The 17,342-nt window shown below is 44.2% G+C and overlaps 1 protein-coding gene across 1 annotated transcript in view; it reads left to right on the top strand.

Annotated features, from left to right (window-relative positions):
* LOC309558515 (NACHT, LRR and PYD domains-containing protein 1a-like) overlaps positions 1–14,305 on the top strand; it is a gene marked incomplete at both ends in the record, with an annotated part of 34,561 nt that extends 20,256 nt beyond the window's left edge. The window contains 5 exons of the mRNA XM_082261595.1: positions 3,346–3,623; positions 5,789–5,914; positions 7,721–7,856; positions 9,554–9,604; positions 13,977–14,305. Of these exons, the coding sequence (XP_082117721.1) occupies positions 3,346–3,623; positions 5,789–5,914; positions 7,721–7,856; positions 9,554–9,604; positions 13,977–14,305 (920 nt within the window). The remainder of the gene's footprint in view (positions 1–3,345; positions 3,624–5,788; positions 5,915–7,720; positions 7,857–9,553; positions 9,605–13,976) is intronic.
* Positions 14,306–17,342: the final 3,037 nt, after the last annotated feature.

The raw sequence follows: 17,342 nt of genomic DNA, 5'->3' as shown, positions 1-17,342 counted from the left end.
AGCGGGCCGGTGCAGGCGAATTCTGGGAGAAGAGGACACGGAAGAGGACGCAGAAGAGGATTGCGCTGGCTTCAGCTGCCCACATCCGAGATGGCAACGCTGGAGAAGAAATTTTAAAGGTATTTCTTCTTGCAGGTAAGTGTGAACCGGGACAGATTAGAGGCTAGCCATTGTGGAATGTACTAGCCCTGACTGTCCCGGGGGTATTTTTAGTGAAACATTTTTTTCATGGCCGGAACTCCGCTTTAAGTTTTAAAATGCCCAACAAGCAAAATCCCATTCATTTCAATGGCTCCTGTTCATATATGAGCGTATTTTCGCCTGAAGCTCAAAAAAGTACATGAGCTTATTTTTTGGCAGATTACATCATTTTTGGTAGATGTCAATGCCTGCCTCCAAACACCTGCAAAAGAACGCCTGAAAAACGCCCAAAAAATGCCTAAAAACGATACGCTCAGGTGTGAATAAAGCCTAACTGATTCTTCCTGCTGTTCTTCAAACCAATACTCCACAGTTTTTCAGATGCTCGTATTAGGAGAAAATGGAGTGGAAGCACAGAAGTCTTAGGATTGTCCAAAAGTGGTAGTTCGGGCAGGATATCTGAATTGTGGGTAGGCTGCTTCACCATGCCACGGGATCTCCTCTATCCCTCTGACCTGAAGGAAGTTAATCAAGACTGATGTGCCATACTGAACATTTCACCATCCGCATACAGCTTTATTCCAATATTAAATAAAAAGGAATTAGCACAAAGCCAATGTGCTTTGGATGACACACAATACACCCTTCAATCTGTCGACAGTGGGTTTGAGCTGCCTTTTGTACCAGTCGCTGACCGATTGAGTGCTTCTTTTACCAATCTGGTTAAAACCTTACATCCATAACAAGTGTAGTTGTAAACAAATGTAATTAATCTTAATCCCTGATAAAGTGGGTGTAAAGCCAAAGAAATGCCGCTCTAGGTGAGTGACTGACTCTCACATGTTGTGAACAGGAACCCAGGATGCCGCACGGATCGCCTGTGATATTCAGAGACCTGCAAAAATCCAGGAATATTGCTGCATCCTTGGTATCTTTATTGAAGCATTAAAATTACATCATGGGTATGACAGGACTGTAAAAGGTAACGCATTTCATGCTAAAGTCAGCGCTTACTCAAACCTATGAGGTTTACTTTAGCGTGAAACATGTTAACTTTTATGTTCCTGTCATATCTGTGATGTGATGTTAATGCTTCAGTAAAGATACGAAGGAGTGCAGCAATATTCCGGATTTTTGCATGTCCCTGATAAAGGGGATGTTTGATGCTAAAACGCGGTGGCTAAATTACATTCTCCTTTGAAATAAAGCTGTATCTGAACATTGACATTTCAGGTGTGATGCTTCAGTCTTGATTTCCTATAGATATGACTTGAGCATTGTTATTATGCACCTTATATACCTGTATGAGGAGTCAAGAGTGGCCTCTTGCACAAATCCTGTACCAACATGCCTGCATGTTGAGACAGGGTCTTTAAAGGCAAGTGCCAGGGGGCTAAAAGAAAGACTGGAACCTGGGAGTGCTGGTATCAGACAAGCAAAAGTAAGGTTGGTAGGGCATCCAGGACACACCAAGTTCAGTTATGAGTGGAGTCAGGGAGTCAGGTCACAAGCCCTGCCATGTTCGGTAACAGCCAAACGGAAAGGCACCAAATCATAGGCAGAATCAAGGTTTAGGAACAAGCAGAGGTAGACAATGTGCAGGCAGTGAGGTACCAAGTCAATAGTCAAAATCTTGATCAGACATCTAGTTAAAGGTTGGTAATCGAGATGAGCAGCAAAAATGGGCAGTCAAGGATAATCCAGAGGCAAGTCAGATGAAATCCGGGTCAATAAAAAAGTCAAGATAAGGTTCAGGATCATGAATAAAGACTCAAAGACAATTCAGCAATGATTCTATGCAGAACTCAGGTTTAATTAGCCATCTAGGCACCAGTATCTGTGTTGGACATCGAACAACAAAGGGACTTCCAGCGCTAACTGTGATATCTCTCACTCTCAGGAATGAATAAAGTCAAATTACCGTGTGGTGCTGCTGCTAATTAATGCTGATTCAGCATAAGTCAGTGCATGGGGGGGAAGGGCAGCAGCGCTATCCCACGGTACATAGTCTACAATGTAACCCAGGCAGGCTTGATGAAAAACCTTGAAAAGTTTATTTATAAAAAATATATAGTGATGATTGAAACATAATAGAAAATTATGTGTTCCAAACCAGATCTTTGGCGTTGCTGGGGGTCACAGGATGACCGAGCCGCTGGGTGAGCCGGAACTGTGGCAGAAGGGAGAAGGATCTTATGTGGCAAAAGCAGGCCGGACCAGCCGGTAGGGTGGCGTGGCTTCCTCCCACCCGATAGTGTGGCTGCTCGCACCGAAGCAGTGTAGATGTGCCGCGGAGCCGCCACCCAGAGAGCACAGCAGTGCGAAACATGTCGTCACGGGAACCCTGATGCTTTCCAGGCCGGGTCCTGACGCTTGCTGACGTCACTTCCAGGTAGCGGCCTCCGTTGTGGATACCTCTGGGTGGCGGCTCCGCGGCACGTCTACACTGCTTCGGTGCGAGCAGCCACACTATCGGATGGGAGGAAGCCACGCCACCCTACCGGCTGGTCCGGTCTGCTTTTGACACATAAGATCCTTCTCCCTTCTGCCTGGTTCCCTGTTGTGATCATCTACACAGATCCGGCTCACCCAGCAGCTCGGTCATCCTGTGACCCCCCCAGCAACGCCACAGATCTGGTTTGGAACACATTCTATTATGTTTTAATCATCACTATATATATTTTTTATAAATAAACTTTTCAAGGTTTTCCATCAAGCCTGCCTGAGTTACATTGTAGACTATGTACCGTGGGATAGCACTGCTGCCCCTCCCCCCATGCTCTGTGTTGGACATGCCCATTTGTCCATGTGTACTGTGATTTGCACAGGAATGATCTTCCTGATAGCCGGAAGGATGTTCCTGACAGTTGTTCTCTGCAGCATTTTTCTGTGAGCTTGGAGGAGCATCACCGTACCTGCCTAGGCTTGAAGAAAGTGGGTTGAATGACGCTAGACATCATGGCACCTGGAAGACCAATGGTGGCCAGCAGCTGAGGAGACCATAGAAGTCAGTGCTCGGGTGTTTGAAAGGATGAGAAGTACTTTGGCTGTTTTTCTTTAAAACATTATAGTGGGGATCTGCTTCAAATAGGTTACAATACACTTATATTGTTACATTTACAGTAAGATTATGATAGAAATGCTATGTATGCATGCTTGTATCACATACTGTATATGTGTATACTTTGGCATCTTGTTTTACAGAACTGAGTGGAGACATATCTTCGATTAAATGCGCTCATTTCAAAGATGGAATCCTGAATGTGGAAACACCAACACAAATTCTACCGTTCCATGTTGTTCTGGAAAATCCCTCATTTTCCTCGCTTGGGGTTTTCTTCTGGAACTTGTTACCAAAAGCAGTGACCAAGTACATCCCAATTCATGGCAAAGTTCTGTTGTACTTCAAAAAAGCTGGAATGCAATGTCTGGAGTATAAAATTCACCTGTATCTTCTGCCTGCGTTTGCCCCAATAGACAAGGTAAATAAAACCAGTCAATGAAAGTTATGGGGGGCCAGGACTGTTTTTTATTGTAAACCTTGGGGGAAACAATGGATCTCACAGATAAGCTTTGTTTGGCAATTACCAGTACTTAATTTTATTAATTAAGGCTGCTACTGTAGTCTGAAACACTCAACATGACCTGGTGTTTGTATGTTTCAGCATGGGGTTTTTAAGGTCAAAACAAACTCCCACACTTGTCTTAATCCCAAATCTTGACCTCCTCTTTAGATTGACTAGTCTAGTGCATAAATTGTAAAACATTCCATACAACTACAAATTGACCCGTAACCTCTCTCTAACACTTGACACCTAACCTGACCCTAACATTGACCCAACCCAACACTTTACCCTAAAACTTAACCTAGCTCCATAAACACTAAGGTAACATTTATTTTTAAAGAGGATTTTCACCTCCCCTCCCTGTTTTTTTTGGTCTAAACCCCTACCTACCTGGTGGAGAGTTCTGCTAAGGTTAGATACTCACCTACCAAGCTGATCCAGCACTAGCCAGCTGAGAGCCTCTTCTCTTCTGGCAACGCTTGGTCCCGCACCACCATGTTTCCCTATGGCGCCATCTATTAGCTGCCGGCTGTTTTGGGTTCAGCCTTCGTGCCTTCCGAAGACATGCAGACAGGCCCACCCCCTTCTCCTTTCCCAAATTAAAGGCTATGCCTCCTGGGATATGCACGTCACATATAAAGGGAGGAGAGTGCACATCATTCCCCTAGGCCACAGGAGTCAAACACAAGGTCCGTGGGCCAAATGCGGCCCCCTAGGCCATTTCATGTGGCCCTCGCACCTCTCCTGCAGCTGTGGCACTCCCCTTATCTCTGCCCCCCACCTTGTCTCAGTAGTCGGCAGCAGAGAGGACAGGACTCCTTTGCCAGATCCTGCACTCCTCTGTGAAGCTGCAGAAAGGCTTGTCTCCCCCCCTTTCTCAGCAGTTTGCAGCAGAAAGGAGAGCAGAACTCCTCCTACAGATGCCGCACCTCTCTGTGCAGCCGCAACACCACCTTGCCTCTGCCTCCCCTGGTCTCAGCATTCACCAGACTCTGGAAGCTGACTCCAGCCATCCCTCTGGTTCTCCTCCAGACCCTGTGCACTTTCTTCTTCCCAGACCCACCCGCATGTTCTTTCTGACAGCAGCACAAGGTAAGGGGGTGCATTGTGATGTAAGGAAAGGTGGGTGACTCTTGACTTCTGATGGTGGGGGGGGCTCTTGACATCTCATGTAAGGGTGTAAGAGGGCGTGGGGTGCTCTAGACATCTAATCTTACAGATATAACGGGCCATTTCAGGGCAACCATAATGCTGATGCGGCCCATGATGAAATTGAATTTAACACCCCTGCAATAGGCGAATGATGTGCAAAGAGGGCAAGGCAGACCTTTTATTTAAAAAAAAAAAATAATAATAATAATTAAAAAAAAGGTAAACAAAGAAAAAAAAAGCCAGCCCTATTCCTAATGAGGACGAGAAGAGGTCTAGAGAGGAGGGATCATGATCTGGAGGAGGAAGATCTGCTATGACTTAAAGCCAGAGTTGGGAATAATCCTCCTAGCCTTCAGTCACCCCCTTCCCTACATGAAAGCATTTTAAACCCACAAAATGAGCCCTTAACCTCTTAATACTCTATACCTATCCTGACCCTAACACTTAACCCTAAAACTAATTCTAACTTCCTAAATACTAAGTAATCCTTAACACTTAACCTTAACTTAAAGCCCAAGTTGGGACTCATACTCCCAGCCTTCAGTCGACCCCCCAGAATCAGACTTGTATTTTATGTATTATTTTTTTTAATACTTACCTTCTTCAGAAGCTTTCAGTAATATGATACACTGGGTCTTCTTCAGATCCTCTCCCAGTGGTGGGAGGTCCTCAATGATGTGAAGGCAGGGTGCCACAGTGAGACTTCCTCTGATGTGTGTCTGACCCTCTGCACCCACAGAATGTCCTCAGTCTTCCAGGTTGAATTACACTGAGCATTTACCCCTATATCTACTCTATTCATCACCACATAGCTGTCCTAGGATATTTATTCACTTTAGTGAAAAAAAATCTTAATCAAAGAAATATTCAAAGACAAAACACATGTTACTGTACAAATTTTCTGCTAAAAGTGCTTTTATCAATTCCAGGATTTTTTACAAGAAAAGACTAGTAATGGATTTGTGAAGATAGATAAACCCCCCAGAACCAAAACCATCTACACTAAGAAAAGCTACATTGTGAAGGGACCAAAGAATGCCCATGTACAACCCATGGTAAGATAAATAAACACATACAGTACATATAGATATATTGTGAACTTATATGCAAAGTTTTACTTTTTTTTTGCTAAAGTCGAGCCTGTCCTCTTATTACCTCAAACCTTCCTATTGGTCAGTGGGACCACCATTCCCATTTAACCACTTTACCGCTATGTACCAGAGTACTACTGCGGCAAAGTGGCACGATCCCGTCTGACGACGTAGACCTACGTCGCCAGACTCCTCCCCCTGTAGGCGGCGCTCGCGCGCCGCCGGAGGCGCGCTCTTGCTGTTTTCATTCACAGCGGGAGTCGGGCCAGGGGAGGAGCAGCGGCGATCACCGCTGCTCTGCCCTGATCGTCGGGGAATCCAGTTTGGAGATCCGCCCGCCTGTGTAAACAGAGCGGGCGGATCTCCTCAGTGACAGGGAGTGACAGATCGGACTGTTCAGCATAGCTGGACATCCGATCTGTCCCTGTCTCACACAGTCACCTCCCCCCCACACGTCAGTAAGCACCAGGCATACATTAACCCCTCCCTCTCCAATAAAATTAACCCCTTCCCTGCCAGTGTCATTTTTACAGTAACAGTGCATATATATAGCACTGATTACTGCAGTAATGTCACTGGTACCCCTAAAAGTGTCAAAAATGTCAGTCAAGGGTCCGATCTGTCCGCCGCAATGTCGCAGTCCCGCAAAAAAAAAAAATCGCAGATCGCCGCCATTACTCGTTAAAAAAAAAAAACACCAAAAATGACAGAAATCTTTCCCTTTGTTAGTAAACGCAATAACTTTTGCGCAAACCAATCAAAATACGCTTATTGCGATTTTTTTTTACCAAACATGGGTAGCAGAAAACAAATTGGCCAAAAATTTAAAAAAAAATTGGTTTTTACATCTTTTTTGGGGGGAATTTCATATAAAAAAATGTTAAAAATATTGTTATTTTTTCAAAATTATAGCGCGAAAAGTAAAAATTGCACAGGTGATCAAATACCACCAAAAGAAAGCTCTGTTTGTGGGAAAAAAAGGACGTAAATTTTGTTTGGGTACGGCGTCGCATGACCGCGCAATTGTCAGTTAAAGTTGCACAGCGCCGAATCGCAAAAAGTGGCCCAGACGTAAGACAGCAAAATGCTCTAGTGGTAAAGTGGTTAAAGAAGGAACTTTACCACCCACTATTCTCCCCCATGCTTTTTTTGCTGGTTTATCCACAAAAAAAATATGCACACAGCCATCCAACTTTTTTCTCTAGATATCTGTTTCTCTGTTGTTTTACACCTGGTCCCACCATCTTTTTCTCTGACATCGTCAGGAAGCCAGTGGTCTCTTTTGAGTTATGTAGCTGCCCATTGATGACGCGTATGTGCCTTAGCCCTATATCAGGGGGCCAGCTGCAAGAACCAGGAAGGGACAGCTGGCTTCTGATGATGCACCACAGGGCATGTGCAGGAGAGTACCCCTGCGGGATATTACATACGTCCTTCTTGCCTAGGCGAGAATCCAGGAGGAAAGGGAAATTCTCCCTGAGAAAGGTAATTAAAAAAAATATCTGAGAGAGGATCGGGATAGGGGTGAAATGAAAGAAAGTGAGGCAGAGGGTGAAGGTGAGCAATAAGAGACCGAATGGTGGTGGGAAGGCAAGCTGAAGGCTCAAGGGGAAGAAAGAGATTAGCATATAACTTCAGCTGTGTGTGTATATATATATATATATATATATATATATATATATATATATATATATATCATTTTTTTTTTTTGCCCTTCGCTATAAGAATTGTACACATAATAATATACATTTTTATTTACACATGATTTAGGGGTTGGATGTGCAGTGTGTTTCCCCATTTGAGAGCTACACAGATATCACCATGGATGCTAAAGTAAAACTGATTGACTTATGTCTGGTGCAAGAAGGTGGCAAGGACCAGATCTGGGGTTGTCGTATGTCCAGAGGTAAGATCTACAGACTCTGTGATGTGACTGGCTGCTTGTATGTATCAGTGATGTCATCTATCTTAAATAGGAGCTCAGTTACTAATAATTAAGTAGTACTTACCCCTGGAGGAGCCACTTGGTATATCAGGTTCTCTTTTCTTATGTCTTGACCCTGCAAACAGCCTCTTCCATGCTGATAGACCGGGTTGAGACACACCAGGCTGAGTAAGGGTTCCTATACAGAACTACATTAGGACATTAGAAAATAGGCACCAGACCACTCAGCTGTAAATAAAGTATCTATATTGTAACAGATTAGGTGTAAATAGCAATACATACACAGTGGTGTATTTAGGTTTTATGCTGCCCTAGGCCTGACTAAACTTGTGCACCCTCTAATTTAAATATGATCCACCCCTTCCTGTAAAGGCCACACCCCTTCCTAATTATGACGCACCCTGTCATCTGTAAACCATAGACCATAACCACAGTCTATCAGTGCCCATCAGTGTAGCTTCATCAGTTCCCATAAGTTCAGCCTCATCAGTGCAGCCTTATCAGTGCCACCTGTTTACTGCCCATCAGTGCAGCATATAAGTGTGGCCCCATCAGTGGCCACCAGTGCAGCCTCATCAGTGCCCATTAGTACAGCCTTATGTCACGGGATTAGTAAGATTACTCTTTTAAGATATTTGGACTTGTGTTTGCTGCCACTGATTGTAATTATAGGATTATTTCACTTATTTGTATATTACATAGGAAGCCCATAGTCATTATACAAAAAATGAAATATTTTTTTGCTGCCCCCCTGCAAAGTGCCGCCCTAGGCCTGGGCCTTGTTGGCCTAGGCCAGAATACAGCACTGCACATACATATCGATCAGCAAGTAGAAGAAACTGTTTGCTCACAGCAAGCTAAATAACGTAATTACTAAGATATAGATATATATATAGATATATATATCTATATATTAATATATCAATATATGGTAATAGAGCCAAGGGTTACCCCTACTTAACCCTCAGCATGAGGAGAAAGGACTATCTTGGCACCCAAAAAGTAGCACAAATTATGTAATAAAAAGGTTTTTACATTTCACTTATACAAATATTTGTTAAAAAGGAATATATCTCCATAAACATGAAACAGACAATGCTTCTATAACACACACACATATATCTATCTATCTATCTATCTATCTATCTATCTATCTATCTATCTATCTATCTATCTATCTATCTATCTATCTATCTATCTATCTATCTATCTATCTATCATTTGTATTGAAGTCGTTTGTATGGAATTTGACACTAACAAGAAAAGCAATAAAATATATCCCCTGCAGCCAACAACAATAGATCCCCCCTACTACAACAATAGATCTACTCCTCAAAAATAGAGCTGCCACCAGCAACAATAAACCCCCACTAGTAACAATAGATCTCCCAGCAGCCAGCAACAATAGACCTCTCCCGCAACAGTAGATCCCTTTCCAGCAACACTAGACCCCCCCACAACAATATACCCCACCCCCTCCCCCCCAGTGACCATAGATCCCTCAGCAGCACACTCTACTACCCTTTGCCATTGCAAGCATTTTGTGCTGGAGGTGTCGGAACTGCGTTCCCGCTGAAAAAAAGCCCTGTATCTATATCTATTATATATATATACATTTTTTAGATAAGAAAAAGATTTAACCGGTTTCTTTTTTGCAGGAGAAGTTGAGGAATTACGTGCACAAGTGCCAAAACCCACAAAGCCCAAAGGTAATACATAGAGATTTTATTGTGCAAAAAAAAAAAAAATATATATATATATACTGTATATACACACTGTATTTAGATAATTTAAAGAAGTCTGTACTGGTTTGTGATGCAGAACTGTAACCTGACATTTTTGGAACAAACTTGCTGTTTACCTGTCAGTCTACAGATCATTTCCCAGTTCCTTTTCTCAAAACTGTTACAGGAGGACAGTTGAGGATGAGATCAGCACTCTGTCAGTCCATCACAAACTGATATTTTAGCATTTGGTAGATGCTATAGAGTTAAATCTTCTGACAGTTTTGTTCCCAGCTTCACTCATGATCGGGCTCTCGTCAACCCTGCAACAAGTTCCTAGGTCTGTACACCTGCTGTGCCCATATTGAGGGGTTCCCATCATTCCTGTGCTGAGTTCCTGGGTCTGTACACCTGCTGTGCCCATTATGAGGGGTTCCCCTATCCCTGTGCTGAGTTCCCGGGTCTGCACACCTGCTGTGCCCATTATGAGGGGTTCCCACCATCCCTGTGCTGAGTTCCTGGGTCTGTACACTTGCTGTGCCCATTATGAGGGGTTCCCACCATCCCTGTGCTGAGTTCCTGGGTCTGCACACCGGCTGTGCCCATTATGAGGGGTTCCCACCATCCCTGTGCTGAGTTCCCAGGTCTGTACATCTACTTTGCCCATTATGTGGGGTTCCCACCATCCCCGGGCTGGGTTTCTGGCCTTGCAAACCTACTGTGTCCATTAAAGGGTTCAAATCATCCCTGTGCTGAGGTTCCGGGTCTGCACATCTACTGTGACCATTATGAAGGGCTGCAACCATCCCTGTTGAGGAGTTGGAACACAAAAAGTGGGTAGATACACTCAAAAATCCCAACTGAAAAGGGAAATAGTCTGGAACTATGAAAGGGAGATCTCAATTTTGGCATATCCATGATATAAAAAAATCCAGAGACTAAAGCCTAGTACACACGCAACGATTATCGGCCGACCGATCGTCCGACTTTTGTCCAGAGTTGTGTTGTGTTGGTTGGAATGTGCTCTAGACTGCAAACGAATTTTCTCGGCCAACAAAAATCTACTTCAGAAGTGATGTCATGTGTTGGATTACTTTCTTTGTGTTCTTTCTTCACTGAGCATGCCTAGTCTTGCTCATCAGATTTTTCCCTGTAGAAATCTGTACTGACTGCACGAAAATCGGCCGTTGTGTTGACGGCCAACAAAAATTTTATAGCATACACACCAGATTTTTTTCGGCCGAAAAGTTGGAGTCGGTTGTCGGAAGCATCATACTAACAATCTGAAAATCGGCAGATCGGACGTTGGACGAAAATTCCCTGCCAATTTTCGACACGTGTGTACGGGGCTTTACTCTATACCTACCTACCTCCATAGTAGCCACTAAGTTTGCCCGGATCCTTTTCCCAATAGTTCCCATGCAGCACAACGCACAGATCAATCATTATTCAAGCTCATTAACCAGTCTAGGGGAATGCCTTTTCTGATGCTTTAATGTAGAACTTGGATAGGTAGTGGGTAAGGGTAGGAAACTCCAGTAACCCTTAGCAACAATTTGAAGACACTAAACTTTCTTTTGCAGAACTGTGAGCCAAGTCCTTGTACAAGTAAAGAGTGAACCGGGCTATAAAGTAGCGACTTGAGGAAATGTATGGACAGTCCAAGCAAAGTCCTTTCGCTAGGAATCTTAATAGGCTGAGCTCCTCAGGACACAATGGTGTTGATTTACTAAAGGCAAATAGACTGTGCACTTTGCAAAGTGCTGTTGCACTCTGCAAGAGCAGTTGCTCCAGAGCTTAGTAAATGAGCAGAAGCTCTGCTGACTTCCATCATCCAATCATGTGCAAGTAAAAATGCTGTTGTTTTTTTATTTTCCTTGCATGTGATTGGGTATTCTTTGCAAATGACGTTTTACCTCATTTACTAAGTCCTGGAGGAACTGCACTTGGAGAGTGCGACTGCGCTTTGGCAAGTGCACAGTCTATTTGCCTTTAGTAAATAAACCCCAATGTCCCTTTTGAACCCACTGACTTTAGAACACAAGGGATGCCCTCGGCACACAGCTTCCAGGATCTCGCTCATCAATTTGTACTCACAAATGTCCCTGGAAATATTGGTTGCCTCCTTCCAATATCCTCGCGAAACTTCCACCGTGTCATACCAGACCAGATCCTCAGAAAAGGGCCCTTCAGTCAGCTTTCAGCGGCTTTTAGCAAAGCATGCCTCCAGGTTGCCCACCTCAGGCACCGACACCTCGCAGGCACATGGCAGAAAGGCTTAGGGGGCAAGCAGCCCCCCTAGACTGCATTCTCCTCCCCGCTGCTCTCAGGCCCTATTCAAAGATAGGCATTTTGAATCTTGGGCGGAATCGCAGAAACACGCTGTTAAAATGTCAAATCACACATCAGCATGTTCATGTCCCATTCATTTCAATGGCACTTAACCACTTTACTACCGGAGAATTTTCCTGCTTTACGTCCAGGCCACTTTTTGCAACTTTGCACTGCGCGACTTTAACTGACAATTGCGCGGTCATGCAACCCTGTACCCAAACGAAATTTACGTCCTTTTTTAACCACAAACAGAGCTTTCTTTTGGTCATATTTGATCACCTCTGCGCTTTTCATTTTTTGCGATATTAATAAAAAAAGAGCGAAAATTTTGCGAAAAAATTTACATTTTCTAGTTACAGTTAAAAAATATCCAATATATTCAATTTTTGTCATATATTTAGGCCAAAATGTATTTAGCTACATGTCTTTGACAAAAAAATTCTCAATGAGTGTATTTTTAACCGCTTTAAGACCGGAAGATTTTACCCCCTTCCTGACCAGTCTATTTTTGCGATTCGGCGCTGCGTTATTTTAACGGACAATTGCGCAGTCGTGCGATGCTGTACCCAAATTAAATTTATGTCCTTTTTTTCCCCACAAATAGAGCTTTCTTTTGGTGGTATTTGATCACCTGTGCGATTTTTAATTTTTGAAAAAAAGAGCGTCAATTTTGAAAAAAAAAAAACAATGTTTTTTACATTCTGCTATATAACATGCCCCCAAAAAAATTTATTAATCAAAATGTTTTAACATTTTAGGCCAATTTGTTTTCTGCTACATATTTTTGGTAAAAAAAAATCACAATAAGCGTATTTTGATTGGTTTGCGCAAAAGTTGCGTTTACTAACTACGGGAAAGATTTGTCATTTTTATTGTTTATTTTTTTTTTACTAGTAATGCGATTTTTTTTGCGGGACTGCGACATTGCGGCGGACAGATCGGACCCCTAACTGACATTTTTGACACTTTTGGGGGTACCAGTGACATTACTACAGTAATCAGTGCTAAAAATATGCACTGTTACTGTAATAATGACACTGGCAGGGAAGGGGTTAACACTGTTGGTGATCAAGGGGTTAAATGTATGCCTCATGCTTACTGACGTGTGTGGGGGGAGGGGATTGTGTGACACAGACACAGATCGCAGGTTCAGCTATGCTGAATCCTGTAATCTGTGAATAGGAGATCCGCCCGCTTTGTTTACACAAGCGGGCGGATTTCCTCACTCGATCGGGGAAGAGCAGCGGTGATCACCGCCTCTCCTCCCCTGGCCCGACTCCCGTTGTGTCTGAATACAGTGGCAGTGAGCCTCCGGAGGTGCGTGCCCGCCGCCGAGAGAGCGGAGAGTCTGGTGACGTAAGGTCTACGTCGCCAGACGATAACGAGCCACTTTGCCGCAGTACCAGCTCAGTGAGCGGTTGGCAAGCGGTTAAAAACATGATGCGATTCTACCACGTGACATATTGTGCTGCAATCATGCAAACCAAAATGCACGATGCGTGTTGCCCAAAAGAAATTCCAGATTTAATCTGCCCGGGATTCAAAATGCCTATGTGCGAACAGAGCCTTTAGTGACAGAGTATTTATACAGTCTCCCAGTCACTATCTGGGCATCCACCCCCAGGGATTGGCCAGGGCTGTATAAATATACAGCTGCTGATTAGACTCTTCCTGCCCACTAACTTACCAGAGCTTTATGGGCAACCAGGGGGAAGCAGTCAATCCGGCAACCTCTGAAACATAGAACAGACCAGAGCAGTAAACACATCCACACTGACTACAGTGAGCCAAACTAAATTTACCTAACAATGAACCACAGCTCCATTAGATACAGTGAGCCCAAACCTAAATGACCAATTCCTAATACCTATTCACCTAATCCTAGCACCTAACTAGGAGGGTGCTACACCTATAATTAAAATATGACTTTTAGGTAGGCTAACTTCTTATCTGTTTAATAATAATAATAATAATAATTATACTTATAGAGACTTCATGGTAACCTACATTTTTATTGTTGCAGATGGATCGGGCCCGTACAGTGATAAAAATAAGGAACAATTTATCGATAAGTATCGGGAGGCTCTGATTAAAGGCGTGGCCCTCGTGGATCGCACCCTGGACACTCTTTTGGCTCAGGAATTGCTGACCGATGAAGAGTATGACAACATCCGCAGCAAGACCACCACCCAGGAGAAGATGAGGGAGCTGTACAGGATCATCAGGGGCTGGCGTGCGTCTGACAAGGCCAGGCTCTATGATGCTCTGGAGAATCACAGTGCTCCTCTCATCGACCATCTGATTGAGGATTGGGAAAGGACTGTTCTATCTGAGTGGGAAGACCTACAATGAAATCAGTGCTATTTTATTCTTCTAAATACGTATGAGAAATTTCTAAAAACATGGACTCCATGGATCCAATACACTCACCGTTCTATACCATGGGCAGTTATATACTGCTATAAGCACTGAGGCCCTGGGGTTCCAACTGGGATGTTCCTGGCATCCTTACCCACTTTTACTCCCTCCCCCCTCTTCTTTGTTTCTCCCTTTCCTATCTACTTAGGCTACTGCATAAGGATAGTTCCTGCTTATGTACATATATATATAGTATATCATAAAAGTGAGTACACCCCTCACATTTTTATAAATATGTTATTATATCTTTTCATGTGACAACACTGAAGAAATGACACTTTGCTACAATGTAAAGTAGTGAGTGTACAGCTTGTATAACAGTGTAAATTTGCTGTCCCCTCAAAATAACTCAACACACAGCCATTAATGTCTAAACCGCTGGCAACAAAAGTGAGTACACCCCTAAGTGGAAATGTCCAAATTGGGCACAAAGTGTGAATATTTTGTGTAGCCACCAAGGGCGTAACTACAGGGGTTGCAGGGGTTGCAATTGCAGCCGGGCCCCATGCTCCAGGGGGCCTCTGCGGCTCCCCTGTACACCTGGATACGAGGGGCGACGGGGGCAGCATGTAGAGAAATCACTGTCCTCCTTTTACCTCCTGTAGCTGCAGGATGAAAATCGAGGAGATTAGTTCCTCTGTATGCTGCCCCCGCCACTCCTTGTATTCAGTTCACTTGTGTTCTGCTGTCTCTGGGCCCCTGTGTTCCCCCCCCCCCCACTGTGCTGCCCCCTCCCCCCCCACTGTGCTGAACCCCGCCCTCTGTGCTCCCTTCCCTCTCCTGCCGGCTGCTGCAGGGGATGTGCCACAATAGAGAACCAGGAAGGGGTCGGTAAATATGTAATTATGTAATTTACCAGCTCCTCCCTTTTCTGAATGGACAGAGTCATAGTCAGTGACATTATAAAAAAATAAAATAAAATGATAAAAAATAATACAATTAAAGTACCAAAATATAAAAACTACTGACACCAGTGGGTGAACTTCCAGGATCGCAAAGGTCACACTTGCGACCGGGCTCTGGCATCCCACCACCGTGGGGAGTCCCCAAGATGGCAGGAAGGGGGCCCACTGCAGAACTTGTGAAAAGGTCCTGCTGCAGGACCATAATAAAGGGTCCCACAATGAGAGTAAAGGGCCCCAGGATCATTGGGAAGAGCCCCAGACTTGAAGGGAAGGGCCTCGGCCAGGGGTCCAGGGGGCCCTTCATGGTTTCTTGCACCAGGGCCCTGAAGGTTCTAGTTACATCTCTGGTAGCCACCATTATTTTCCAGAACTGCCTTAACCCTCTTGGGCATGGAGTTCACCAGACTTCACAGGTTGCCACTGGACTCCTCTTCCACTCCTCCATGACGACATCACTGAGCTGGGGGAAGTTAGAGACCTTGCGCTTCTCCAGCTTCCGTTTGAGGATGCCCCACAGATGCTCAATAGGGTTTAGTTCTGGAGACATGCTTGGCCAGTCCATCACCTTTACCCTCAGCTTCTTTAGCAAGGCAGTGGTCGTCTTTCAGGTGTGTTTGGGGTCGTTATCATCATGTTGGAATACTGCCCTGCGGCCCAGTCTCTGAAGGGAGGGGATCATGCTCTGCTTCAGTATGTCACAGTACATGTTGGCATTCATGGTTCCCTCAATGAACTGTAGCTCCCCAGTGCCAGCAGCACTTATGCAGCCCCAGACCATGACACTCCCACCACCATGCTTGACTGTAGGCAAGACACACTTGTCTTTGTACTCCTCACCTGGTTGTCACCACACACGCTTGACACCATCTGAACGAAATACGTTTATCTTGGTCTCATCAGACCACAGGACATGGTTCCAGTAATACATGCCCTTAGACTGCTTGTCTTCAGCAAACTGTTTGCTGGCTTCTTTCTGGGACGACAGCCATGCAGACCCATTTGATGCAGTGTGCGGCGTATGGTCTGAGCACTGACAGGCTGACCCCCCTACCCCTTCAACCTCTGCAGAAATGCTGGCAGCACTCATACGTTTATTTCCTAAAGACAACCTCTGGATATGACGCTCAGCATGTGCACTCAACTTCTTTGGTCGATCATGGCTAGGCCTGTTCTGAGTGGAACCTGTCCTGTTAAACCCCTGTATGGTCTTGGCCACCGTGCTGCAGTTCAGTTTCAGGGTCTTGGCAATCTTCTTATAGCCTAGGCCATCTTTATGTACAGCAACAATTCTTTTTTCAGATCCTCAGAGAGTTCTTTGCCATGAGGTGCCATGTTGAACTTCCAGTGACCAGTATGAGAGAGTGAGAGCGATAACACCAAATTTAACACACCTGCTCCCCATTCACACCTGAGACCTTGTAACACTAACGAGTCACATGACACCCGTGAGGGAAAATGGCTAATTGGGCCCAATTTGGACTTTTTCACTTAGGGGTGTACTCACTTTTGTTGCCAGCGGTTTAGACATTAATGGCTATGTGTTGAGTTATTTTGAGGGGACAGCAAATTTACACTGTTATACAAGCTGTACACTCACTACTTTACATTGTAACAAAGTGTCATTTCTTCAGTGTTGTCACATGAAAAGATAGAATAAAATATTTACAAAAATGTGAGGGGTGTACTAACTTTTGCGAGATACTGTGTGTATGTGTATATATACAGTGGGTACGGAAAGTATTCAGACCCCCTTAAATTTTTCACTCTTTGTTATATTGCAGCCATTTGCTAAAATCATTTAGGTTCATTCTTCTTCCTCATGAATGTACACATAGCACCCCATACTGACAGAAAAACACAGAATTGTTGACATTGTTGCAGATTTATTAAAAAAGAAAAACTGAAATATCACATGGTCCTAAGTATTCAGACCCTTTGCTCAGTATTTAGTAGAAGCCCCCTTTTGATCTAATACAGCCAGGAGTCTTTTTGGGAAAGATGCAACAAGTCTTTCACACCTGGATTTGGGGATCCTCTGCCATTCCTCCTTGCAGATCCTCTCCAGT

Source organism: Pelophylax lessonae (genome assembly GCF_965119305.1).
Source record: "Pelophylax lessonae genome assembly, chromosome: 6".
Classification (NCBI taxonomy): Eukaryota; Metazoa; Chordata; class Amphibia; order Anura; family Ranidae; genus Pelophylax; species Pelophylax lessonae.
The sequence above is the reverse complement of the archived record's forward strand: the minus strand, read 5'-3'. Positions and strand labels throughout refer to the sequence as shown.